Source organism: Mycteria americana, chromosome 2, assembly GCF_035582795.1.
Source record: "Mycteria americana isolate JAX WOST 10 ecotype Jacksonville Zoo and Gardens chromosome 2, USCA_MyAme_1.0, whole genome shotgun sequence".
Lineage (NCBI taxonomy): Eukaryota > Metazoa > Chordata > Aves > Ciconiiformes > Ciconiidae > Mycteria > Mycteria americana.
Window position 1 is genome coordinate 21,097,909 of NC_134366.1, and position 26,720 is coordinate 21,124,628.

At 39.0% G+C, this 26,720-nt stretch overlaps 2 protein-coding genes across 15 annotated transcripts in view; one reads left to right on the plus strand and one right to left on the minus strand.

The window, feature by feature from the left end:
* DNAJC1 (DnaJ heat shock protein family (Hsp40) member C1) overlaps positions 1-5,988 on the plus strand; it is a 113,539-nt gene extending 107,551 nt beyond the window's left edge. For both annotated transcript variants that reach the window (XM_075492673.1, XM_075492674.1), the window contains 3 exons: positions 2,986-3,034; positions 4,145-4,620; positions 5,756-5,988. In XM_075492673.1, coding sequence (XP_075348788.1) covers positions 2,986-3,034; positions 4,145-4,620; positions 5,756-5,824 — 594 coding nt within the window. In that variant the 3' untranslated portion in view covers positions 5,825-5,988. The remainder of the gene's footprint in view (positions 1-2,985; positions 3,035-4,144; positions 4,621-5,755) is intronic.
* Positions 5,989-11,996: 6,008 nt separating this feature from the next.
* Positions 11,997-26,720, minus strand: part of MLLT10 (MLLT10 histone lysine methyltransferase DOT1L cofactor) — a 143,538-nt gene continuing 128,814 nt past the window's right edge. For 9 of the 13 annotated variants that reach the window (XM_075492677.1, XM_075492678.1, XM_075492676.1 and 6 more), the window contains 7 exons: positions 25,825-25,979; positions 23,707-23,895; positions 23,212-23,300; positions 22,725-23,086; positions 16,859-16,961; positions 15,861-16,073; positions 11,997-13,640 (listed from right to left, as the gene is read on the minus strand). In XM_075492677.1, the coding sequence (XP_075348792.1) occupies positions 13,572-13,640; positions 15,861-16,073; positions 16,859-16,961; positions 22,725-23,086; positions 23,212-23,300; positions 23,707-23,895; positions 25,825-25,979 (1,180 nt within the window). In that variant the 3' untranslated portion in view covers positions 11,997-13,571. Of the gene's footprint in view, positions 13,641-15,376; positions 15,531-15,860; positions 16,074-16,858; positions 16,962-22,724; positions 23,087-23,211; positions 23,301-23,706; positions 23,896-25,824; positions 25,980-26,720 lie in introns of all 13 variants that reach the window. The other 4 variants (XM_075492680.1, XM_075492686.1, XR_012774147.1 and 1 more) reach the window with 3 other exon arrangements.

The following is a 26,720-nucleotide window of genomic DNA, read 5'->3' on the forward strand; positions in this document are numbered from 1 at the left end:
TGTCCAACTTACGTCAGCTGAAGGTGCTTGTTCAGTCTTTGAAATTGTAGGTTTTCAATATCTAAGCCATACACACAGTTGCTACTTCCAGCTTACCCGGTGAATGTTGAAATTGAAAGTCCATCAAAATAGGGACAGATATCATAATGCCTTCAACAGAGAAACTCTTGGAAATATTTGATGTAATAAACGGAGTAACTTACTACAAGTGCTACATCTGGGTTCATCAAGTTATTATGGCTGAAGTTAGCCAAAAAAAGATAACCTATGTCAAAACTGTTACTTCTGAACTTTTTGCATGTAGGGGGAAATGTGACATGCTATTAGGATCTAGAAATAAACCAAAATCCTTCACTGTTCTAGTGGAGAGGGCTGGCTTAGATTCTAATTCAATGAGATGTAATATGCAGCAAAATTTATATCTATTATGGGATACCTACACTAACCTAATTTGGGAACATCTGTGTTGTAAAGGAAACCTGAATCCAGCATATTGATTTGCACCACTTCCAATGCAAAGTTTGTTGCATGTGCAGTCTCAGTTTGAAAGATAAAACAATAATTGCCAACCTCTGAGAACGTCAGTGGTTCAACATAGAGAAAACCAAACGTTGGCATTGGGGTAGCAACTCGGTATACCTGTCTTTGTCATTGCGTGCAGCTTACTCTGCTTTACTTGGTTCAGGGAATCTCTTCTCTCTTTTTCCTCTCTTGGCCTTATTAGTAGGCTGTAGATCTTTGAAAGAAGTACTTAAAAAATAGCAAAATGGTTTAGAAACGGCTTTGTGGAATACTGAACATAGATAATGCCTTGTCATATTCGCAATGAATCCACTGCATCAGTGCAGTAAGCTCTAAAGGATCAGCTACTTGTTTGCATGACAAGTTCTTCTCACTCTTTTCAAAATAATCTATTATAATCCAGTTTATATAACATAATTTCTATTTAAGAGACGCATAGCAGGACACACCACTAAGGATCCATTCTGTTCAGCAGTCAAGAATGGATTCCCCTCCACTCAGCCTTTTAAAGCATTGGCCCTATAGAGACACTCTGCTAATAATGAAAATGGAACACAAACGTTTTAATTTGGATTGGTTTAGACTACAAACTCTTCAAGGAAGGCATTATCTATTAGGGGATCACCTGTTTCAAGGAGGATCCATCCTGTTGTTTCAAAACCAGGATCATGCAGATCACTGGCAGAACTGTTAGTGCTAGTTAAAATTATCTGTTCATCATAGTATTCTGGGATTTTTCTCTTTGAACAATTAAAACTTTATCATACTGCAGCAGTAGAAACTGGAGTTTTCTGTGCCCGATATCTACCTCTGGATAAAGGTTTTGGTTAATTAGAGTTGGGATTTTTTGTTCATGGAGTTTTCATTTAAACTTAATCATCCCAGAAAATGAGGTTTAATTTGTAGGGAAAATAGACCACTCTCTTGTTAAGTCTTGCTGTCATTTTGTTAAGGAGATCCAGCACTTGCTTGTTTTTAAAGCAAAGTCCTGCAATTTCATAGGCAGAAAAGTGGGTGGGAGGAAGCAAACAGACTAGACTAGAAGCAGATGGTACCAAGGTATTTTAACTATTGAAGTACTCACAAATCCTGTAATGGAACAAAAATCCTGAATCTTCAGATTTTCTTCTTCTTCTTCCAGAAAATAGCTGTACTCCCTGGCAGGTTTGCTCTTTAGTGCTGCTCTACGTAAAGGATGCTAGTCCGTTATTGTTAACATTAGTTAGTTAAAACAGCAGAGGTCTATGCTGTGGCTCTGAAGGTCTAAATGATTCATATTGTGGATAAATACGATCCCACATGGAGGAATATCTGTCTTTTTTTTTTTGCTCTGGGCAGCACACTACCGAGTGCCTTACACTAGACAGAGGTTAACATCTGAAGTCCCAGGCTCAAATAGCAGGAAACGCACGTTACCCATCCCAGGTAGTATCGGTTCTGATTCAGTGCGTTGCCTGTTTACATTTTAAGTTGTATTTTATTTGGGTGGCTCGGACTACTTGATTTCAATTTATAGCTTTTTCACAAAGACATCATATTCAAAAAACTGAAATCGAAATCTGGTATTCATAAAACATTTTCAGTAATTAAAAAGTGTGTATATTTCTTTGAGTACTACATTTGAAAATGCTTTTACATGGTACTTGAATTTTGGACTCTAGATAATTTGATATAATGCAGATGTTAAGTGATTAAAAGGATCTTAATTTTAAATGAAGTCTGTCATCTTTGTTATCTATAGTGAGGTCTAGAAATTTGGGATGGGGAAGCTCCTCGTTCTGGGTGGGGAGGAAGCCTGTTTGTTTCCTTACTGAAGTAAAACTGAAAATGCTAAATCTGGTGTTACTTTTCTCCCAGAACACAGACTTCGGTATACATGGAGAGGTTGAAGCAGGCAGCTCTCCATCCTTTGGATTCGCATGTAATAAATGTTTTTCGTAAGATATTTCAGGACTTAGGAGGTATCTTTGCTGATCTTTGGCAGTCAGACTGTTACATTTGGGGGGGGGGACTGAATGCCTGACCATTAGCATGCTTCATCATCTGGACTTACGTGGGTTATTTTGTTCTTTTGTTCAGTATTGAGAAACTAGTATCCAGAAGATAACTCATTTGTTTCCTTTCTCTCCCTCTCCTTGTGGTATTTTTAGGTTAGAGAATTAGGGTTTAGCAATGAAAGAAAATAAAATTTGAATATCAACTGGATGTATTATGGTGATACTAACAGAAATGTGTAGCATTGCTTACATTATTTTAATAAGCTAGGAATGTTTTAAAAAGGACAAAGTCTACAAAGTTACTTTTTGCCAGTTTGGGATCCACAGATGAACAAAGCCAGCAGCAGAACATCAGCCTCGCCCGATTTAATATATGTTTAATGGTGGTATTTTGCAGTAAGCTGCTAATGAATTCTTCAACAGCCCCAAGAATGTAATTTTCTTTTTTGTTGTTGTTTTCATGCAGGTTACGATGAAAGCCAAACAACTGAAGGATTCTGTTATGTATACACCAGGTGTGTGCTACTAGATCCTCACTGATGCTTATAAAAAGCACTGTATTCAGATTATAGCTGTGCTGTCGTGGTTTAGCTTCAGTCGTCAACTAACGACCACACAGCTCCTCGCTCACCTTCCCTCCCCGGTGGGATGGGGGAGAGAATCTGAAGAGCAAAAGTAAAAAAACTCATGGGCTGAGATAAGAACAGTTTAATAATTGGAACAAAATTATAATAATAACAACAACAATAAATTGTAATGAAAAGGAAAACAATGAGAGAGAGAGAGAGACACACACAAAACCCAGGGAAAAACAACAAAAAACCTCAAGTGATGCAGTCACTTGCCACCCGCTGACCGATGCCCAGCCCATCCCTGAGCAGCGATCGCTGCCCCCCGGCCAACTCCCCCCAGTTTCTATACTGAGCCTGATGCCATATGGTATGGAATAGCCCTTTGGCCAGTTTGGGTCAGCTGTCCTGGCTGTGCCCCCTCCCTGGCTGTGCCAGCTTCTCACTGGCAGAGCATGAGAAACTGAAAAGTCCTTGACTAGTGTAAGCACTACTTAGCAACAACTAAAACATCAGTGTGTTATCAACATGGTTCTCTTAGTAAATCCAAACCACAGCACTGTAGCAGCTACTAGGAAGAAAATTAACTCTATCCCAGCCAAAACCAGGACACATGCAAACACAGTGCATTTTTTACCTTTCAGGTACAAATGCTTTGCAGAGAGAATCTTGCAACCTTGCCTTACTTTGAGCAAAGAGAAGAACTGATGGGTATTCTGAGGGAATGTTTCCCTTTAGCTACATCCTCCCAGGCTTTCTTACTCAGTTTATTGTGGGTTTTGTTCATTTGTTCATGCTGTTCTGTTTGTTTATATCAGTGTGGTAGTTTACTAGTACTTCACATATACCAGATAAGCTCATAATTGGCAAAGTTCATTGCTTCTTAACAAATACCCTGATTTCGCGATAAGCATTCTCCTTAAGCTCTTAATCCAGAAGAGTTTTTTCTCCTCTCTGCACTATTCCGGGTACCTTTTATTTGCAGGCAGTTCCCTGCTTGTTTGTGGTTTGTTTCTTTTTTTTTTGAAGTGTAACAAACAACAATACTTCTAACAGGTATCATTAGGCTCTCCGAGCTTAAAACACTGGCCCAGAATTCCAAGAACGTCAAAGTCAACGTGAATTTGCCAGACCACATAATCACCCAGCGAGAAAGGGAGGAGGAAGAGGAGGAGGGGAACTACAATCATATCCCAGAGCAGATGGATGTCCAAATAGATCAAAAGGAGACCATTGCAAGTGAAACTAGACACCGCAAACGAAAAATTATCAAAGCACCTGAAATTACTCTACCAGCAATGAAAGAGGTACCAGAAGAGAAGGGCAGAGGAAGACGCCAGAAAGATTTTGATAATGCTGAGCAAGAGGAAGAGAGTGATGATGAGAGCAGAAGAAGAGAGAAAAGCCATGCCCCAGAAGAACTGTGGACTCAAAATCAACAGAAACTTCTTGAAATGGCCTTGCAGCAATATCCAAAGGGAACATCGGATCGCTGGGATAAAATAGCAAAATGTGTTCCTGGAAAAAGCAAGGTATGCTTAGTTTTGTTTGAACTATAGTATAAATTGAGGGGAAACATATTTTCTACCAATTTATGATTACCTTAAGAACTGAGAGTCCATGAAGAAAGGCGAGGTCTTTACTTAGCCTATCAGTCCAGACATAATCAACCTAAAGAGCATTACTGTCATGTTTGTTGTTTTTATTTAAAATACATTTTCATTTAATTCAGTTTGTTTGACCTATTATAGAAATTGTTGAAATACCTCCTGTTTCATTTAAAATACTTACCTCTCCTCTGCCTTTCAGATCTTCAATTGCAGGACAAATTAGATTTTAAAACAAATTTTGATTCAAAGTTAGTAACCAAATGTTGGTGAGCCGCTTTGCTTACACTTTTACAATACCTTTCTCAACCCATCTCAATGAACAAACAAAATAAGTAATCCATCTGCAACTGTTAAATGCTCAATAACCTATCTAATGTTCTTTTTGTAAGTATAATCTTTTTAAAATAGCTTTCGTTGTCATTGATATAGTTGGTCTGTGTTAGATTCCATAATAGTTGTGATAGATTAGTGTGCTTGCTTCAATCGTTGTAGCTGCAGAAAATCCTAATTTTATTTGTGCCAAAACCAGTGTGAGAGAGCAGGAAATGTGGGTGGGGGATTTGAGTGTTGCTCTGGCTCTGGCTCTAAAGCTGTTGAACAGCATCTGGTGTCAGTTAGGTGCTATGTTAGTGACCGTAAAGGCTTGTTTTTAACAGGGGATCCTATCTATCTGCAGTGTGGCTCATACCAGAATAACTGTTCTGAAATAGATACTACAATACAACTGTGTAATAATTGCGTTGACAGTCATTGCCAAGAAGTACTGGGCAACTGTTTTCTTAGGTTTGTGTGCTCTTTACAGAGAGAAATTATCCACTAAGAAACGTGAATTGCAAGTTCATTTTTCTAATCTGCTCTTCACTAGAGGTAGATTCTCCTTCTGAAATTCAGTGTGCAACTTTAAAGAAACAAACAAACAAAAACCAACAACAAACCTCAAAAAAAACCCACACAAGGCCCAGGACCTAGCTCTTCTTCTAGAATGAGGTAGCATATATAGAGTTAAAGCAACACTAAAATATCAAACTTTAATGAACACTTTTGTTTTTCCTTTTAGGAGGAGTGTATAGCAAGATACAAGTTGCTTGTTGAACTGGTACAAAAGAAAAAAATGGCTAAAAGCTGAATGTTCTGAGCAGAAGAGATGTAGCTCAGCTTTGTCAAAATGGAGTTTTAAATCTCATATGCAGGAAACTGCATTTTTGTACCTCAGTATTTCTATACGTCATGTGCCTTAGTAAAAGAAAATTATTAATAAATCTTATGCCATCTTACCTATTTGTGTGTTGAAGAATGAAGGTGTATTTTTGTGTTGGAGAGCTGTTTATGCAGATGTGTGATAACAATGTCTTAAAAATTAGTGGACCTTCAGAAAAACCCACACTGATAATTGCATACTGGAACTGGTAGTTTTACAGCCAATGAATATACAGAATATAAAGAATTTATGTTTGTTTTGAAAGAGAGAATTGATCTGAAACTGCTAAGTAAACATGAGAGTAATGGAACTCTGCACCAAAATATGTTTTCCTTTCTTGCAGCTATAAATCCAAGACCATAATCTTATAAGCATGTCTGCTGCTACATGAAATGTCTAGTCATTCTAACAGTATTTGGAAATAAGTAGTATTGCTAACCTTAACTTCCTGTACATTTACATGCACCTGCAATGTAATACCTTTTCTACCAACCCTGCAGACTAATACACAGTGATAGTTGATAGTGCTGTTAATTTGGTAGAGCTGAAATGGGTAAGAATATTAAAGGCCTTATATCTTAATTTCTAATCAAGAAATTAAGGCATATACTTCATGACCAGTTTCTAAGTACCCAATAGGACTTAAAAGCTAACATTATTGGGCTAAGAGTTTTCGGGGGGGGGGGGGTATATTCTAGATTCAATATAGTTTGATTTTATATTTGAAGAATAGGTAATAAGGGCTACTATTCCTTACTTGCTATTTTGTTTTTCATGATCTTGGAAAAGTTGTACAAAGCTTAAAATGCTGGAATAAAGGGTACTTAATGGGCTGTAAATTACATCAGTAAGTCAGAGCAGTGATCATAGGCTTTCACAAGAAACGTTAAGGACTTGCATTTTTTAAAGAAAGATTTACCACTCAAATTCTGATTTAATACCAGGATTCTAATAAGTTTTTGATCTTTAATTCAAAATTAAAATGAAAAATCAGAGAATCATGTATCTGAACTCAAAATCAGAACTTGGTGGCTGAAAATCTCCATTAACTTCCTGCTATTTATACTGTGGATTTTCCCCAGTAACTGTTTGCAAATTGTGTTGCTTCTGACAGGATCAGCATTTCACAAAATTTCATCCCATTCCCATAAAACTTTGAGGAGTATTTGGGGAAGATAACAGTGTGCCATATGTGTTCCTTTACCAGTTGGAACTTTTTTTTTTGGTCATATATAAAAAAATAAATCTTACTTGGTAGAAATAATGATATTGTGGAAAATTTACTAGACACAAAATAATGCATCTAAATTTTGTTTCACAGAGAACTTCACAGGTTAACTGCATTGGAAACTAAACATATTTAGAAGCTGTACTATGATCTGTGTGTGCTAATTGATCAAATAGTAATTCTGTGCTATTAATGCACTGATGAAGGAAGAGTCTTAAGTGAGGTCAAGTGAGGTATTTTCAAGAGATACCAGGAAATCTTAACTTTAAAAAGGTATTAGTCACCCAGAAGACTCAAAGACAGATGACTCTAGCTGTAAAGCAAGGTAATTGAAATGGCTACAATGAAAAGCTGCTAAAACGGTTAGGTGAATTGGTGAAAATTAACTTGGCAGAGCCTTGACAGGGCTAGGGTAGAACAACATGAGTGAATGGAGATGTATTGTTCATGAAAAATTTGACTGGCATTTGGAATATTTCTGCTGTTTCAAAAAAAGAAAGCAAGTAACAGGAGAGTGTAGCCTCTGAGGATGAGAGTCCTCTTTCCTTTCTACTCTGGGTTTACAAGACTTCACCTGGAATGGCGTGCCCAGTGTCGTATGTACGTCACACTTCAAGGAAGATGTAGCCCATCCAGAAGAGAGCAGAGAGAATGATCCAGAGTCTACAAAGCCTGATTTGCTAGGAAGGACAGAAGGAATTGTTGGTATTTGCTCTACACTAGAGAGAGAGAAAAATCTTCAAGTATGTAAAAGGGGAGCTTTGTGCTTGCATGATCTCTGTGTCTCCCTGATGCAATTAATACAGAACTGTTACATGTCTCTGGTGGCTATGAAGAGTAATAATGGGCTCACTTTGGAGAGAGAAACAGTTTAGTTAGATAATGGGGCAAAAAAATCCAGTGGCAAATCTAATAAGGACTTGGGAGGACTCTGACACCTTTATCATTGGAAATCTTTAAAAACTTACATGTGTGGGAGTACCTGCTGAAGACTTGCCCACATCACTGCTGTGCATGTGGCAATAATTACATACTGCCTGCCCAACACCTTCAGCTTCTCTCTGCCCTAGAGTTTCTGGACGGGGTCTAAGGAAGAAGAACAAGTACTACTTACTGGTAAGAAACTTTTTTTCTCTTTTTTTGTTTGTAAGAACATCCACACTGAGAAACTTAAAGCAGTGCTCCTGACAAATACAGTTTATCTGAAAGAAGATCCTTAAGGATGGGCAAAGATTGTACGTGTCATTGCGTCACGTGTCAGGTTGAGTACCTGAAGTGATAGATGTGAATGTCTAATCACAGGTGCTGCTCATGCCTGGATGGAAGGGAATTCATGCATTGCTTCCTTGAAGAATCAAGCTGCCTGAAAGTAGAGGCAAGCTCACCGTGTAAGGAAAATGCACTGGCCTCTTCCGCAGTGGGACTGCACCATGAACTGGTGGCAGGCCCAACTGTCTCATCATCAAGAACTGGAAAGGTTTTGCAATGCACTGGTGGGTCATTTGCAACCGGAAGGGTGTTTCACACCGACTAGTCTGGCAGGGTAGGTCTTGGGATGAGGAACGTCAGTCAGAGTCCAGCATCAGTGGATCTAATCTCTGCAGCCACATGCTCAGGGAGACCCATCTAGGAGGGATCCTTCGTGTAGTGAAAGCCTTGTCCAGGCCCCATCCAGTCAGACTTCACGTTTCGTTCCTCAAGGGCCAAAGCTGTAGCTTTTGTGTTTGGCTGTGAGCCTCAAGATCCAACATCTTCAGGCTCTCTCAGGGTCCTCTCCTGGGGTTGCTGGTTTTTTTGCGTGATGAGACCGCAGGCCCTTTTGGCAGTGGCTCTAGTCTGTGATCACTGAGGTGAGATGCAATGCTCTCTAGAGAAGTGGTACACTGCAGGCAGTCTCCATAAGAATACCCAGGCTTTGTTTTCTCATGGTTCTGGTATCCACCACCAAAGCTACTGTTTTTCTAAAACTTCCTGTCCATGAAAATCAAGGTCACTCTAGGCTTGGGATTTAAGCAACTTCTTCCAATTTTGGTTCTAGCATGGGATGCAGGTTTTTTTTTTTCTTCTTTTTCTTCACGTACTGTTAATATTTGCCTGTGAGCTAAGTATTTTTACTTTCCTGGGCAGTTGTGAGCTGTGCCTCAAAGTGCCTTTTGCACTATAACTTTATGCATGAAATGCATAGCGTCTATGCTGTAGCTTCTGTATTGTGACTTGCAGTTAAATGAGTCAGATCTGAGTCTTATTTTGAGCATCTTCTGCATGTCCCTGTTGATGGGATAGGCAAGATAGGCAACCATACACAAGCGCATGAGTAGAGTAGGATTAAGATGCTGCAAAGGTTAATAGAGCTCTAATTTAGGTTGGTCTAGTTCTCAAAGAAAGACTAACAGATGCTGTTCTGCAATGTCCTGTAGATCTAAATGTTTGGACTATATTATTCTCAACTTCACAGCTGACAATGTATGAACTAATTAAAAAAAATTTATTTCAGGGAAGATTTTGCGGTGTGACCTCCTTATGAGATGACAGAGTCTGAAAACAATAGAAACACTGAGTGACTTTAAAAGAGCTCTCCTTTAGGCAGAACCAACAGTGAGATGTTAGTGCAGCTTATGAAAAACAGGCACCAGAAAATCAGTCAGTTAAATGTCACACAATCACAGTGCTGAGAGTAGCTCCTATGGACACAGCTTGAATGGATAAAGTTGATAAAACCAGGACTTGAGATGTCACAGGCTGTTCTGAATTAGTTGGCTCCTGTAAGCCATAAGGTGTGTTGTCATTGTTGTCAGTAAAGCTGGATTTTGGTGAAAACAACAGCAGGAAGTTCAAAAGCCTGTTAACATGCCACTCTTCTGAAATGCAGCGCATTTAGTCTGCGCTGCTCTCGTGACACTGAGCCCACAGCGGTTCCCGACACATTTGAGGGTAGCTCAGTAACCAGTGACTTGGCTGCCAGGAACCTGTGCAGAGGCTTGGGCTGCTTTGGCATCAGAGGCATTCCACAGGGACAGCAGTACTGGCTTCTACTGAACTGGTGCCAAATCAGCCACAGACCATCATCTTTGATGTCGGGATCTGCAAAATCATTGAAACAAGGTTGGTTTTGACTGTATCTGGCCCTCACATGAACTTTGATGTGGTCTCTTTCCTTAAAGGGCTAGTGACTTGGATTTTTGTTTAGATGGCAGAACTGTCCTTTTCCTGCTGTTGACTGTTGGTCCACCAGGACTACGAGTACTGTAAAACATCCATTGCTATCCTGGGCTTCTGGCACCAATCTCTAACAGTTGAGAGTTTAAGAATGTCCTGAATGTGACGATCTCACTAGTATTTCCAACTCTGCCCCTTTCATGCTTCTCTACATCTTACCAGGAGCCCAATACCAGAGTTTAGGCAGTCCCTCTCAAATAAAAGAAACACACAAGGAAAAGCAGGACTTGCCCCTTCTACTGGTTACTATGGTACTGCTCCAACAGGAGCAAGATGACTTACTGATACTTCTTGTCTACCAGGTGAAGTTTTTGGATTCCTCTTAGGTCCATGAAGGAAGCAGCAGTAATGTCACCCTCCAGTCCGTGACTCCAGTAGAAGGGACTCCAGATTCCCTGGAGGCCTCATGCTGGTGGGCACATCAGGCTTTTCTTCCCCCTCATCGACAGGTCTAAGCAGCATGAAGTACAAGTCTAGTGGCCCAGCGTATATGTGCTATATACGCTCCCTTCTTAGCATTGACTAACAAATAGTCAATGCCCAACAGAGCCAGAAGAAAGATGATACCCAGTTCTAGAGCTTGTCTAGACAGTGCATGGGTTTAATCAGTAGAAATGCCTTCTGTTCAACCAGTCTTCCGAGCCTCTTCACCTTACAGCATAAAACAATCATCAACTACCCCTAGAATGTAGGGAATTTTTTCTAGCCCTGTTGGCTGAGGAGCCATTCAGCAGGTGGGAGGGTCGGGGCTAGGGATGCCCCTAGCTGTGCCAGATGATGTTTCACGTTCCCCTACTGTTAGTTCTGAGCTTGCTCATTTACCTATCTTCTTTCAGGACTCCAGTTTTCCCCATTTGAAAATAAACCACAAATATGCAATCCTCAGGACTTGAGCAATGGAACAACATACAAATGGCACAGGCCTATGGCACACCATCTTCCTGCTGCTTGTTCCACAAGCTAGTCTCAGCTGTAGGCTGCACCTGACTAGCAAGGGGCTAAAAATTGTGAGGGAGCCATAACGCATCCCTTGTCTGCCAAAACCCGTACTACCACAAACCTCACGTTTGATCTTCAAGTGACAGTATGGGAAGGGTCAAGTTCCTCCTTGCTGCCTGGGAAATAAAAGACCAGGAGTTCAGCTGTGTGTTTACCAAAGCCTCCATGGACAAATTTCTGAAAAGAACCATTGAGCTGGTTTTACAGAAAATACAATACAAAAATTACAACCACACCAAAGGCCTCAATCACCTTAACATAGGCACTGTGTAGATAAAGATCTCGTCCCATCTCCGCAGAGCTCTCACCAAGTTATTTCAAAATGAACTGGGGCCATTAGAGTAACAGCTCACTCCTCCTGCAATTTCAAAGTAATTTCTCTTTGAAGGATGAAAGCAAAAGACTCTGACATCAGGCTACGGCACACGGCTGCAACTGGACATTTACGTCCAGTAAGCAAAAGCGTCCCTGGACAGCATTACAGCTGCATCAGTGTCTCTGGAAAGCAAAAATTCACATGAGAAACATTTTTAAAAATTTGTTGTAATAAATTTTAGTGGCCATTGTGCAATTTAAATCCTTCCTGTCATATGACGTTAACAGAAATATTCCATTCTTCTACGAGACTCACATTCACACAAGCAGTATGCAACTATAAACATTATTAAAGTTTATTAACAAAAGCTTTGTACATATCTTTTCATACACTTGGAATTTTACATCTAGTCAAAATAACAGCACATTTCCATCTTACCTTTTGTACAAATTGTTACAGAATATCCTCCAGTGGGTTGAGTAAGTAAAATAAACCACTGGTTTACTTTTGTAAAGTATCTACAAAAGTGATTTGTGACATTTTTAAAAAATTCCCCAGAACATATAAAAATAAATTATTTTTACTTTTTCAATTAAATCTACTAATTAGAAATATTACAAATCAAAATATCAATGTTTTCTTATGAATTCTTCACAATACAAAACAGATTCACAAAACTTTATTTACAGAAATGAGGTAAGAACTGTGCAATGTTCAACTAAGAAACATATTGCAGAATTAACATGTTCTTCCAAATAAGTACACAGTGGAGGTCTAATTACAGCTGGGTCTTTTCCTCTAATACTTCCCACCTTAATATTGATTAGTGGTCATTACCCCCATTTACACTATCCTTCACCATACTGCATAGACTCATGCCATGACATCAGCTACTGCTGGAAGTGCTGTAACACAAGTTCACCCGTTTCAACCACTGGTAAATTTTAGTGGGAAATATTAACTCACTTTTTTGGTAATTTATTAGTGAAAAGTGACCCAGGTAACAATCTGCCTGAGCTATCTGCAGTGGTATAAACACCTCGAGTAAAGGCAGAACAACAAGGCTGCTGGTGCAACGCGGAGTATCACCGCTGCTAACAAGGACACGTCTAGTGCATGATCAGCTGTTTGCAGCCATTTCAACAAAACAGAGGTAGCAACAGGCACTTGGTTTAGGCCAAACACTACACATACTTCTTCCAGTGTGGCCTTCTCATCTGGTAAGAAAACTTTGTCACTGGAACCAAATCGGTTCCTTTAAAAACCTCAGAAATCTAAAACCTACACCGAAATTAATAAACTTTGGATTCCATACTGTAATTCTTACTCAGGAAAAACTCCCACTATATAACAACAGGAATCTAAAGGAATAAAAAGTTCAGAAGTGGATTCCCTTATGAGTCAGGTTTCAAAAGAGGTGTGTAAAAAAGAAACGACAAACAGCAAGTCCAGGCTGCCATTACAAAGCTTAGTCTAAAAGGATATATTGCAACTGCAGCAGAAGATCAGACTGGCTAGGGCTGGGGCTGGTTGGTTTTTTAGAACTATTGCTCTGAAACCAAAGTAATGCATGACTGCAGACAGTTTTACTAGCCTTTAAATTATAAGATTAGAACTGAGCATCAAGTATATGTTTTTCTATGGTTGAATTTGTACTTAGTACCATCATACTGACAATAATTATGGTTTGCAGAGTTTTATCTACTTCACAGTCTGAAACATTAAGAAGTACATCCATTTTAGTGCAACAAGAAAGCAAATGAAAGCCTACCAAAAATATCCTTATGAAAAGTATTAACCTTTTGCTGTGCAGTAAGAGTTCCTTGTTGCATTTCTCCAATCTGCAGAAAGGAAAACTGCAGTTTGCAGCCAGATGAAGTGCTATAGCAGCAGGACATGCAGTTCTCAAGTATCATTCAAATGTCAACTCTTCTCTGACGCAACTGGTCCAGTTTTATCATTGAGCCTCTGTGTAAGAGAAAATACTTCTAAAAATCAGATTATAAGATACAGAGTTAAGTAAAACTAAATTCATACAAATGACAAAGCAGATGAGGTACATTTACTAGAGCTATCTAAATAGTAACTTCTGCATTGTAAAGAATAATCATATATTGTAGAATAAAAAGTGGGAAAGGAAGGAATAATTAAAGGACTAGTCCTACATTGAAGCAACTCATACTAAGGTAGCATTACAAAATGGTAGCATACAGCTAGCATTACAAAACACCAATTCTGCTTCTACTTTCATTCCAACAAGACTTGCTGTTCCTGGCTGTTGGTCCTTCTGTAGAACCGCATGATGGTCAAGACAAATACCAGGTGACCTTGGCTACCGTTTTCTCACTGGAGAAGGCTGAAATCTACACTTCTCCATCAGAATGGAAATACAATTTCCATTTTGCCCCGTCACGATTATCTTTCTTTCATAAATTGCTACAAAGACATTTCCTGCAAGTATTGAACAGGACTGAGCAAAAACCTCATCTCATTCACTGAGCATTCAGAAATGCTTGAAAACCTGTTCCAAATGGAAATAGGATTAAAACATTCAAGCTTTTGGCAAACAGAGGATTTGTTAAAAATTCTTTTTAGATTAAAATAGTTCAACAATCCAATTCAATCTCTCTCAATTCCAACCTTTAAAAAAAAAAATAAAAGCAATTTCACAAGAAATTTCTTTCTAAGGGTTTTGTTCGACAGATGTTCTGACATTTCCTGGAATTGTTTACAGCTAACCCTTACAAGAACAAAAACTAAAATTGTAACAGCATCTTTGTAAAGCATGCTAGTGCTGCCCGGTCATGCTGTCCAAACCTAGTAATAGCCATTTCAAAAAATTCAAAATAAGGTCACCTATAGAATAGTTTGTTCTGATGCAAACCAAATATAGGGTCTTGATTCCATTCACTACTGATTTTTAGAAAATGCAGGGAGATAGATTTTAAACATACTAGAACAAATTGTGAACATTTCTAAATGAAGGCAAGGCATTGAGCAAACCCCTGTGATAGAGCGCTTCTGCTCTGACAGTCAGCGACTGGGAAAGAACGTGATCTTGCCAGAGTCCTGCAGTTTGCAGTACAGTTGCAACATCACAACAACGGACCAAACTGGAAAGTGACAACGGCCATGCGCAAAGCTTATTAAAAGTAAACACTCGTATTTTTGAATGGAAGGGAGCTGTTTCCAGAAAGACTGTCTCAAAAATTCATCATTTATGTTTTGCGTCTCACCTTATGTTTGGGAAGTACCACAAAAGCCCAGCTGCCTGAGTCCTTCTCCACCACTGTGCCCCTAAAGTAGCTGGAGGCTTTGGGGGTGGGGAGCAGAGAGGGGACCAATATCTAGCCCCAAACTCTTCCCACCTGCTGTTGCAGACAAGCTTCCCTTTTTTCACGACCACTGCCACCTGATGTCTTCTCCAAGGAATACTGGAACTTTGTCTTCCTGCTCTACTCTTCCTTGGTTTTTACAAGTTCCAGATGCTCCTTCCCTTCATCCTCTCTTATCTTAATTGCATGACCCTCAGAGAATTAAGTCTATTCTCTGACTCCTTGAAGAAAAATTCCTGTCTTGGAGATGGAGGTTATGGGCAAATGCTGAAGACAATGGAACATGTTTGCCAGAAAAATGTGTCTTGTTTCCTTATCTGTCTAGGAAAGGTTTTATTACTCTACCAAGCAAAGGAGTCACTCAGCCTCCCAGTGTACAGCCTCACCTTCCACATCAGAACCAAGACACGCATAGCCCATTCTCCTAATACATATTTCACCTTCCAGCAACGGGCTCCTCATCTCTCAAGTCATCAACTAATCTCTGCAGCTCCACAGTGCCCAAGGCCTGGCCAGGACAAACTCTTCAAGTAAGGTGATCTACAAAATAGTGGACACAAAGCTGGGGAAGAAGGTGGGGTGAGAAGGACTAGGGCTGCAGTTGTAATTACAAGAGGAAGGCACGGGTCACTGGATTGGTGTCCTGATCCAGGGAAGCAGGAGTGTGCAGCAGACAGGTTAGGTGTAAGTGACTACAAGTTACAGAGTTCTGAACCTCATTAAGTGCAGCCCAAGGCTCAAGAAAAATAAAATAAACTAACAAAAAATCCACTATCCTTGAGTTGTGAATACAGGCACATAACTTGCTTCATATCTTTTAGTTACCTCATGAAGGCACTACATTGAAAGTGAGGTGAGAAATATACTTACTGTCACCTTCTGAGCTGTGTTATCTCCATGAATTGTAAGGAATGGGTTGGTAGTAGCTGCATTAAGTGGTGAGGCCTGTGTGCCTGAAAGTAAGTTGTTTATGGGTATCTGTGCTCCTCCAGTAATCTGCAATTGCTGTACTTCAGACTGATGGTGTTGGTGGTGGTGATGTTGTTGCTGTACTAATTGATACAAAAGGGCCTGATGTTGTTCCTGGAGTAATATGAGGAGAGGGAGGAGAAAAAAAAAAAATCAAGAATTAGTTACTGAAAAATAGCTCCTCCCTGGTTCTTGCTTATCCAAATCTTCAGTCAGTGCAACCCTTAACCTAATCCCAGCTAATTTAGGTTACACTAATGAAGTTCCATGAGACTGTGGGAAAGGGAAGAAAGTGCCTATAAAATTTCCTGAAATCAGTAGCTCAGCAGAAGTTCAGCTAAGCCTGCTGGCTTCGTCAGGCCTCTATCAGAAGAAACATACCTGAGAAGAATATCGAACCATGTTTGTCAAAGTACTAAAACTACACAATTAGCAATAAAAATAGTTAAACCAGTTGCCTAATGGCCTATATGAACATTACAAGGCAGAGCAAAGACAGCTCACGGCTCACAAGATGATACCCAAAGATCTTTTGCTGGAGTCCTAGTGGAATCGGAGAATAGCTTAGGATATTGTTAGAATCCATACATGGTCCCAAACTCTGCTGCCCACAGCTGATACTGAGTGAGACAATTTGAGAGCCACTATGTCCACGCAGGACAAAATGGGGCTGACGGCACAAGGGAATGATTCTTCTAGTAAATACACGCAGCCCAGTAATATCCTGTAATTTAGCATGACTATCATCCAAAAAAGTTGAAGCAACTGAAAAACTAAAATATTATAAAAACCTGTGATATCAAGTTAAACACATTTCTAGTATTTATATTAGGCTGAGGAGTTTATCCATGCCTTAGAATACAATAGAAGACTACATCATAATTAACAGGAAAACTTACTGATGTGAGTTGCTGGGTACTTAGTAATTGCTGAAATTGCTGGTGCTGTTGATGGAGTAGAAGTTGTCTCTGTTGGTCAGGAAGTAATCCTAGTCCCGAGGCACTGTAGGGTTTGACAGGGTAATACTGTAGTTTATATGAAAGTATGGGAACTTTTTACTTCAGCTTTCCATTGAAACACAGAAAAGGTGTATATAAATAGACAGTTCCTATTAACATTTTGATTGCATACTGCCAAGTATTAAATAGTCTGTCTGTCCAGTTGCAATTTTTGATACATACCTAGACATTACCACCACCCCCAGGCTCATTTATGTTGACCAACAGCAACATCTTCATAGTAACCTAAGTCTACTATGTGCACATTATTTTCAACTCAGATAATAATCAGCATTTCTACATTTTTTCAAACACTTTATACAGAAAGGCCAGATCTTATATTGTAAGACAGCTCTTGCCAACCTTTAATACTTAGTTAACTAGTGTTACTACTTTGCCTTGGATTCCTTCTGATTCTCATCTTTTGCTATATTCAAATCTATCACTATTGCCTGTACCTTGTCTGCAATTTAGCAAACACATTCAGCCTTGAAGTGGGCTAACTGATGCTGCCATGGAACGAAGCAGGCTGTCTCTGCACTTGCCTATTGCTTAGCTCCCAGTCCCTATTTTCATGCCTACATAACATTTTCTGCAGCTATTTAGGAAATTGGGCAGGGAACTGATCCAGCTGACAACCGGTCTGGAAATAAAGGGTTTCTTCAGCTATGCCAGTTCACTGCAAGACCAACAGTGTGAACAAGGGTGGTTTTAACAAGGGTGGTTTTGGAACAGAAGACCAGGAAGGCAGCTGGATTTACTCTTTAAGTACCAGTGTTAGCTTTTACTAGTTTAAAACACCCACTGAATTACTAAGGTGTAGTTTCACGATAGGTTTACCCTGCTATTGAAAGGTTAAGTATTTCCCTTTCAGCTGTACACTTCTGGCCCCTCCCCTTGCACTAGCTCTTGCACAATGAGCTGCATCTCGTGGGAATGGAGCTGAAACCTAAGCCAATACAAAACACACTGAAAGATTATCTAGTAGTGTAGATGAGGTTACTCTGTGAATGCACAAGCACAAGTACCAGCAAGAAGGTGTGCGTAGGATGACCAATAGAACGGCAGGATTGCTAGTTGTGATTGGTAGTAAAGAATTAAGTTAACTTAACTTAAATCGGCCACAAATCGGCACAGTTAGGCTACAACCATTTAGCTCTTCAGGACACAATTATTTATCTTGCCTTTCTACAGTAGCTAGCATACTGTAGCCTGGCTCCATAATCACTTTGACATTTACTTTGTATTAACCAGCCAGTATGAAAATACCCATAGCATCACCATTCTCTACTGCTGGGTGTGCTGGTTTTGGCTGGGGTAGAGTTAATTTTCTTCATAGCAGCTAGTATGGGGCTATGTTTTGGATTTGTGCTGAAAACAGTGTTGATAACCCAGGGATGTTTTCGTTACTGCTGAGCAGTGCTTACACAGAGTCAAGGCCTTTTCTGCTTCTCACCCCACCCCACCAGCGAGTAGGCTGGGGCTGCACAAGAAGCTGGGAGGGGACACAGCTGGGACAGCTGACCCCAACTGACCAAAGGGATATTCCATATCATATGGCGTCATGCTCAGCATATAAAGCTGGGGAAGAAGAAGGAAGGGGGGAGACATTTGGAGTGATGGCGTTTGTCTTACCAAGTCACCGTTACACCTGATGGAGCCCTGCTTTCCTGGAGATGGCTGAACACCTGCCTGCCGATCGGAAGGAGTGAATGAATTCCTTGTTTTGCTTTGCCTGCACATGCGGCTTTTGCTTTACCTATTAAACTGGCTTTATCTCAATCCCCGAGTTTTCTCACTTTTACTCTTCTGATTCTCTCCCCCACCCCACTGGGAGGGAGTGAACGAGCAGCTCTGTGGTGCTTAGTTGCCAGCTGAGGTTAAACCACAACACTGGGACAGGGCAAGCAACTTTGTTTCATACTTCACTGGATGGCCTCCATGCTATGGAAAACACATGCTGGGCTGCACTTACTATTTCCCATCATCCATTATTTCACAACATCCATTACTATCATTTCTACTACTCCCTTGGTTCTCAAACCTCTTGTCAATGGTCTTTTTCCCTAGCCAAGAAGTCCATTCTACTGACCTTGTCCTGTGCAAGCCATTTTGCCTCTGATTATTCTTGCTGTATTGTTTTTTTCCTTGTATTATCTCCTTTTCTGAAACTGCATAATCAGAACTGCACACAAATATTCCAGGTGCACACACACCAGGGATTTAACGTGACAGAACATAAAATGGGTAACACCATTCTATTTATTCCCCACTGCTAGCGATGTTTGTTTGATTGTTGATGAAAGCAGAGATGACACTTCACCTATCCAAGGAAACTCCTAGCTTTTCTTCCTGAGCTACAACAGGAAAACTCAGGCCTAACATAAGCTAGAACTGTGCATGTGTTTGACTTTCAAACAATGACACTCATCAATTAATTGAAATTCCTTCAAACAGCTTTAAATTCAATTGTATCAAAAATATTTGTAACAGCTGCAAAAAGTAAGTACCTTCAGGTTGACTAATATTACCATTATTACCTTCTCTTTTTATTTCACTTTTTCTGTATTCTTCTATACTGGACTGAATCTTCTCCACTGTGTTTTCATTCTTTTATCCCATTCTTTCTTTTTTCCTATATCATGTTTTACCTTTGCACTTCTTTTTTCTGCTGCTGTTCTCCCTTCTCTTTATCCACTCTGTCTTCCCCTCTTGCTCTACATTGGCACTTGAAAGAAAATACCCTCAGCCAGCAGCTGAGATCTAAGCGTCTAGAAACAAAACCTAACTGCAGAAGACAAAACGCTGCAGCTCCCCAGCTTCCCAGAAGAGGCAGTTCACTAGATTTCACCACAGGGCTTTCTCTAAACCAGATCAGCTTGGAATGTAAATTTAATCCTTTTTAGCTTCTCATTTAAAGGTATACGATCAGCCTGAAACTCTCCATCCTACAGTCTTCTCTGGTTGTGAAAATGTAAAGAAATAAGTCTGTCTTTTTCCTCAACTCACTTAATCTCCCAGTTGCTAGCAATCTGTATTAAGCCATCTTTTTCCCAGAAAAGGATCGACTATTTTTCTCTGCCAAATGAATGTAGGCTCTTTTACCGACCATTTGAAACTCTCAAACAGCAGTGTGCAGATCAGTGTTTTCTCACCTCCCTATGTCCCACAGTTACAGAGCTCATGTGAGTAAGGACAATATGCATAAAGAAGTCTTCAACTATCAGTGAATAATCTAGCTATTTTTCCCATGAAGCTGTCCGAACAGATTCTGAAGCTTGGGAAGTTACTGTAAGTAGCAACTTACAGGAACATCTGGGAAGTCTTTTAATTATAGACAAATACGAAAAAGTTAGAAAGTAGGGCTGAGTTCTCGTGTGACTTTCCATCACCTTGGGAATACTGATTTAAGCCAGCTCCAAACTTGATCCCCACTGTGCGATCTAACCAGGTTTGGAGAGCTCGCAATAGCATGGTAGCAAACCTCCATGCCTGCCTGTGCTTGTTGCCATTTAACCCTCCCACTTACGCAGTTCAAAGAGTAGTGATGCCTAGAGGAATTTGACATTAAAGTAATAGTCAACTAGTTGCCACTGAAACAGCATTGAACTCAAGGGTGGCAGGAACAGATGGTTTCCCATATAGTTTCAGAACCAATAATCTCAACCAGTGGAAAATACTTTTATATTTTTTCTTTTTTTTTTTTTTTTTTCTTTTTTCTTCATTCAAAGTCATCCCAAAGCTTCTTCACAACTTAGTTCCAGTAACAGAAAAGTTTTGTCATATTTTTCACTGAAGTATTTGTAATGGAAGAAACAGGAATGAGGAATGTACATGTCATTGCTAAAATTCGATTAGCACTAATTAGCATTAGTGCTTGCACAGCCTGAACTTTTTTCCTCTAAATATACAACTAGAAATACTGAAAAATCACAGAAAATGGGGGCAATTGTGAAACACCTCAAAAGGAAGGGGGCCCAGCAAATCATCTGGATGAGCTCAATAAAGCAGAGAATTGTGTGGAAAGTGCACTTTTAAATTTAAAATTAATATTAATTTTAAATTAGTATTATTGAGGGAACAGTGCAGAAAGAGATCGTGCAAGAAAAGAAATACAAATAGAAAAATGGAAATGCTGGCAGAGCTGTACATCATAAGCTTGTTGTAGCAGAAAATAGGGAATCATTACAGTATTCCAGACTATGCTAGAAGTTAGAATGAGAGCTAATGAACAGGATACTAGTTGCAGTATTCTGTGTGAACTGGAGTAGTCTATTACTAGGCTACATACTCAAGAGCAGTCAAGATGGATATATCTAAAAAAAATAATAAAGGAGAGAAAAGAACTTCTGCAATACAAAGAGTCAGAAATAAATAATCTGTGTATTAACAAAATCATATGAGGAAACAGCAGCATGACGGTATATTTTGGCATTACCTGAAAGTGGAAAGCATTATACAGCTGGTTAATATTATTTATTTTGTCTAGTATTTCTCACTCCTCCTCACACTTTTGGGGAGAGCAACGCAAAATTCTTGCTTTTTCAGCAGACCTCTGATACTCAATAAAGAAGATAACTTTTCATTAACGAAAGGTCTTTTGTTTAACGTATGAAACGTTATGTTCATATATGATATACACTATGAAAAATATAACCTCCTCAGTAAAAATATCACATCAAAACAACAGGATACACTTGGAAGTGTCAGGTTTTATGAGCCTATTGAAGCAATACCACACAATCATACTGTACACGAACATTCAGGAGCTGCCAAACAAACAGCGAGGACAAAAACTGGAAAAAGAAGCTACAAAACCAGGGATGCCTTGCATCATTACAATCACATGTGCCCTTTTTGGTGGGTAATCCACCATAATCTCCAAAAATAAACTCTACTTAAAGACAAGTAATCCACTCCCTATTTGCAGGCATTTCTTTCTACATAGAACCATAGCTCTCCTTCCTAAGCGAAGGACAATACAAGGGGTGGGGGGGAAGGGAAGCGGGGAGAATGAGTTAGCCCAGGCTCTGCTCTATCCCAAAATACTTCCAGACCAAGCAGTCCATTCCCCTTCCTGGAAAGCCAGCTGTCTCCTTTTGTTACCCATTTGCCTTGCAGCTCAAGCAGCAGCAGTTTATGCTACTGAGGATACCTGGTTCTTGGGGAAGGGCTGTTACGAATACTCAAACGTGGATCTTTTTATGCATTTAAAAATCCTTAGGAACACCACTTGAAAAAATAATTTTGTTGTCTTTGGAGTCACAGATGCAGAGAACTGAAAACACCATGCAATTGTATTACTACTCTGGTTAGTTATGCCTATTACACCTTTAATTACATGACTGTATACTGTTCTCTTCCCCCTCCCCCTTCTTACTGCAACAAATGGTAGCTTTGCCAGTGCTACTTTAATCATGGAAGAACAATCGGCAGGACAAAGAATATTGTTTTCTGAACTAAAAAAAGAGCTGAAGCACATTTACATAATTACATTTGTTTGGGAATGTGACTTGATTAAAAAACAGGAATAAATGGACACTAGGATTCCCAAAAGCTAAACAGAAAACATCTTTTCTTTAACTTGACTATTCGTGCTTCCATTAAATGCCTGCTTACTTTCATTCACAGATCAGGAGGAGAACCTAGTTTGACAATTACAGGCTAACGAAGAAACAGTACCTTTTGAATAAGCGAGTTAAAAAATACAGCTAAACTGAAGAACGGCAGGCACTATCAGGAAAAACAAAAGTCAGCAAATTCTTACCTGTTATTTAATGTGGTTGGCAGAGGATGCGTTGCATTGGGTGGCACAGTTGCATGAGTGAGAGGAGAAGGGTTCTGTGATATTGTTGCTGGGGTCTGAATTACCCCATTTAAAGCCCCTACAATTCCATTGATTGCCAGCTGGCTGGCTGGCAGCGCTCCAATTATTCCACCCACACCAGGCACTGCAGGAATGGTGGAGGTTACAGTCTGCATACCACTAGCTAGTGCCCCCACTGTCACACCATTGACCTGTTGAACTCCTGTGACTCCTGAGCCTTGCTGAGCTGGACTCTGCCCAGCAGGTGGTGGAGTGGAAAGAGCTGATGAACTGCTGGTGCTTTGTCCGCTGGAGGTTATCTCCTGGTGTAAAAACAAACAACAAAACCCCCTCAGCTGCATAAAATTTCACCTAACAGCACAATGCAAGGACTATGATGAGTTAACTTGTAACAAGTTTAAGTTTAGAAGAAACAAATAAAAATTACCTGATTTAATACAGGAAGAGAATTGTCTGGTAAAAAACTGTTTCCCAGATGAGGGCTTTTACTGCTGTTCAAGGAATCAGTGCTAGGTGCTAAAGTAATTATTTCAAAAAACACACAGTGGTTAAATTTCTATAACATGTAAAAAAAGATTCAGAATAATTATTTCAAAATAATGTCAAAGGTAAACACAGAAAATGTAAAGTCAACCTTAAAAATCATTGCTGAATAGTAAAACATTAACTAAATAATTGGTGAATCAATAGATTCAACCAGATGTGCTGCAGGCTGAAGTAAAAAAGAAACTGCACTGAAACAAGTAGTAATGGTTCATATAAGTCTTCCAAGTGACTTTTAAACATTTAAACACACAAACAAATACTTAATCTATATTCATCCTACATGTATCTGCATCTCCCATCAATGGCATATGTGGATGAAATAGATATTTCATATAAATACATGTTCGAATTACCTTGACACTACTACTCTACTTACCTGCTTGTACTGGAAAGGCATGTACTTGATGAGAAGGGCTAGGATTTGAAGTTATTGTTGGAAAGGGCACCGAAAGCTGTGCATTGAGTAGCTGAAGCCGCTCCTTCTTAGCAGTCAGATTCTTTATCTGTTCTTCTAACCGCCTATTTTCAACCTGAAGTTGGTGTAATGATTTAAGCATTCCTAAAACTAAGGTAAAAATCCATGTTATCTTTCACAATCACATTCAAAGAATATCATCTTAATTTTTTTTAATTTCTGTATTGCAATTTAAGACTAGTATTAAGTCATATATGAAAATATAAATAAAATTATTACTGAGAGATACATTACAGAAATTTGACTTCAAGTGGAAAGGTTTAGGATCAATTTTGTGTAATTTGAAGTGCAGAAAAAACTAGGTAGTATGTGATAGTAATTTTGCAATATATCTACACCCTGATACATTGGGTGTAGATACATTAGATAAAGTAGTACATGAGATACATTAGATAAAACATTAGACACAAATACAATAGATAAAGTCACGTCATTAGGGCTCACCTTCATTTTAAGCCAACAGCAGTACATGATAACTTATCCCCAAACCAGAATATAAAAATAGTATTATTTTAGTAGCACAGGTTAATTGCATAGTTGGGAAAAATCTATTTCAGCTGTAGTATCAGAAATTCTAAACATTATCAAAACAGAAGAAGTTTGGCAAATATGCATTCAACTAACAATACAGCCAACAAACAACATTTATGTAAAAACAAGCAAGTCTGTAAAAAGGGAGTTTTTCTGCTTTAATGCCTTGTACAGTCAATCACAAACTTACAGAAACAATAAAAAAATGTCATCCAATGTGAAGTTATCATGACACACCTTGTTGTGAGCAAGAGCTCTCATTTGCTTTGAGCAGCAATCTACAAATCACCCAGCAGGGAGCACTGTGTGAGCACTGCAGTTACCACCCCTTTTTTGCAGAAAAAGGGCATCATCTTCTGTACTAACCTGATTTTTACCAAGCACAGTTTTCTCAAACTCTGATTTGGTTTCAGAACTTGGATTTCCCAACTAGTACTAGAGTGTGACTGTAAAGCCACAGGGATAGCCTTTTTTTTTTTTTAATTCTAAATTGTATTTGTTTAACATGACCTCTGGGCCTACTACAGACATAAGTCTACTGGTATAGGCACATCTGGTCATTTCCCAAGGATTTAGCTTTTATCCCTCCTCTTCAAGAACATACAAAGGAACCCTCAGTGAGCCCAAATGAGATGCAATAAGACTTAGCTAAACCTGTCCTCCAGCTATCATGTTTAAAGGATTATCCCTGCATGAATTTCCTCACAATTAGCATTTTTGTCAGGATACCATTCATAAAAATACCAACTAGATACCACTTTACCAATGAGAAGAATAATATGTTCAATAAAATATAACACAAACCCCAACCTGTTATTAAAAAAAATTTTTTAAAATTTATTCAATCATTGTCTTTGATACTGATATATTGTTGAATATGGAGATCCAAGTGATCTACTCATCACTTATGCTTTTAACATATTCATTCTTGGACTATTCCACTCTATTAAACATAACTTGAGAAAATAATGATTTGCTTGCTTTGTGAATTTCATGAGAAACACAGAACATAATAAAGATACGAAAGCCCAGTAGGACACCTGCCTAACATTTATAAGTATTTTTTTAAAACAGCAACAGAAGTAGACAGTTTAGAATTAAAAAATGAAAAATATAACAATAAAAAATTATTACGCCAATTTATATCACACAATATAAAGCCACTGTGCTATACTATTTACAGTAGTGGATCTAAGAGTCCAGAATTCATTTCCAAACTCCGCAACCGACCAGCTGGATCTGTAAGTCACTTCCTCTTGCATGACACAATTTCCCCATCCATAAAAATGTACATAATTATAGAGAACTCTTTTGTAATCTACTGAAGCCATGTGCTGCATTACGAACTATGTTACAATTATACACTACAGTGATATTTCTATTCATAGGAGAAAATAAGTTTTTTAAAAATTCTTGGACAAGCACTGAATGGCAGTTCTGAATAACACAGTTAACAAAAGCAGTAATAAACAGAATGTGAGTACTTACTGTCACTAGGGGTGCCTTGCTCTAATAAAAACTGCTGTCCTTCACTCCATTGCCTCTCCAGAAGCTGTTCTATGCTGGCTGCTACTGGGGGCAAATTTTCCCCACAACTGTTCCCTGATTGATCGTAGCGAATCTGCAAGCTGCTTACAGGGGATCTGTTGAAAATATTGCAATGTATTGTTTAAAGAAAAGGATGGAAGGAAATGTATTAGTAATAGGATGTTGAAGTTTCTTACTTTATATCAGCCCTTAGCACCTACATATCTTACACTTCCAAGACTAAGTTAATTCAGCAAAATCCCTAAGAACTCCTGGTTCTCACTGCCAAGGCTTTATTAAAAGAAAGATGTAATATTTCACAGTGTGAGAATTTATACTGAGAAGCACATAACCTCTTCTTGCACACAGAATAACGTAATACCTAAGTGGCAAACAGCATTGTATTAAATTATACAAGACATACTTCTACAGCGGGAAACCATTGCATATGAATACATAGAGCACCTGTCTTTAAATAAATAAATAAATAAATAAAATCTTCAAACCTTTCCCAAAGAAAACTGGGAAAACAAAAACAATGTATTAAAATCAGCACAGTAATGGTACTTCCACATAGAAAGGCCATATATAATTCCACTGCCTAACTTGTTCTAAAAAGAATCATGTAAAACCAGATTTTTGAGGAACTACATGAAAACATTATTTCACAAGGGATGCAACGAAAGTTAAAGTTATCCTCTGCCTGTCCTGTGCACACTTAATATACTTCCTTTTTCACTCATGACCACACATAGTTCAAAGAATAATCCCTTTGCCACATGTCTTTTCTCATTCAGGAGAAAATTAAATATTCAGCACACAGCTACAGAAAGCTGGGTACCCCTCAGGTCCTATGA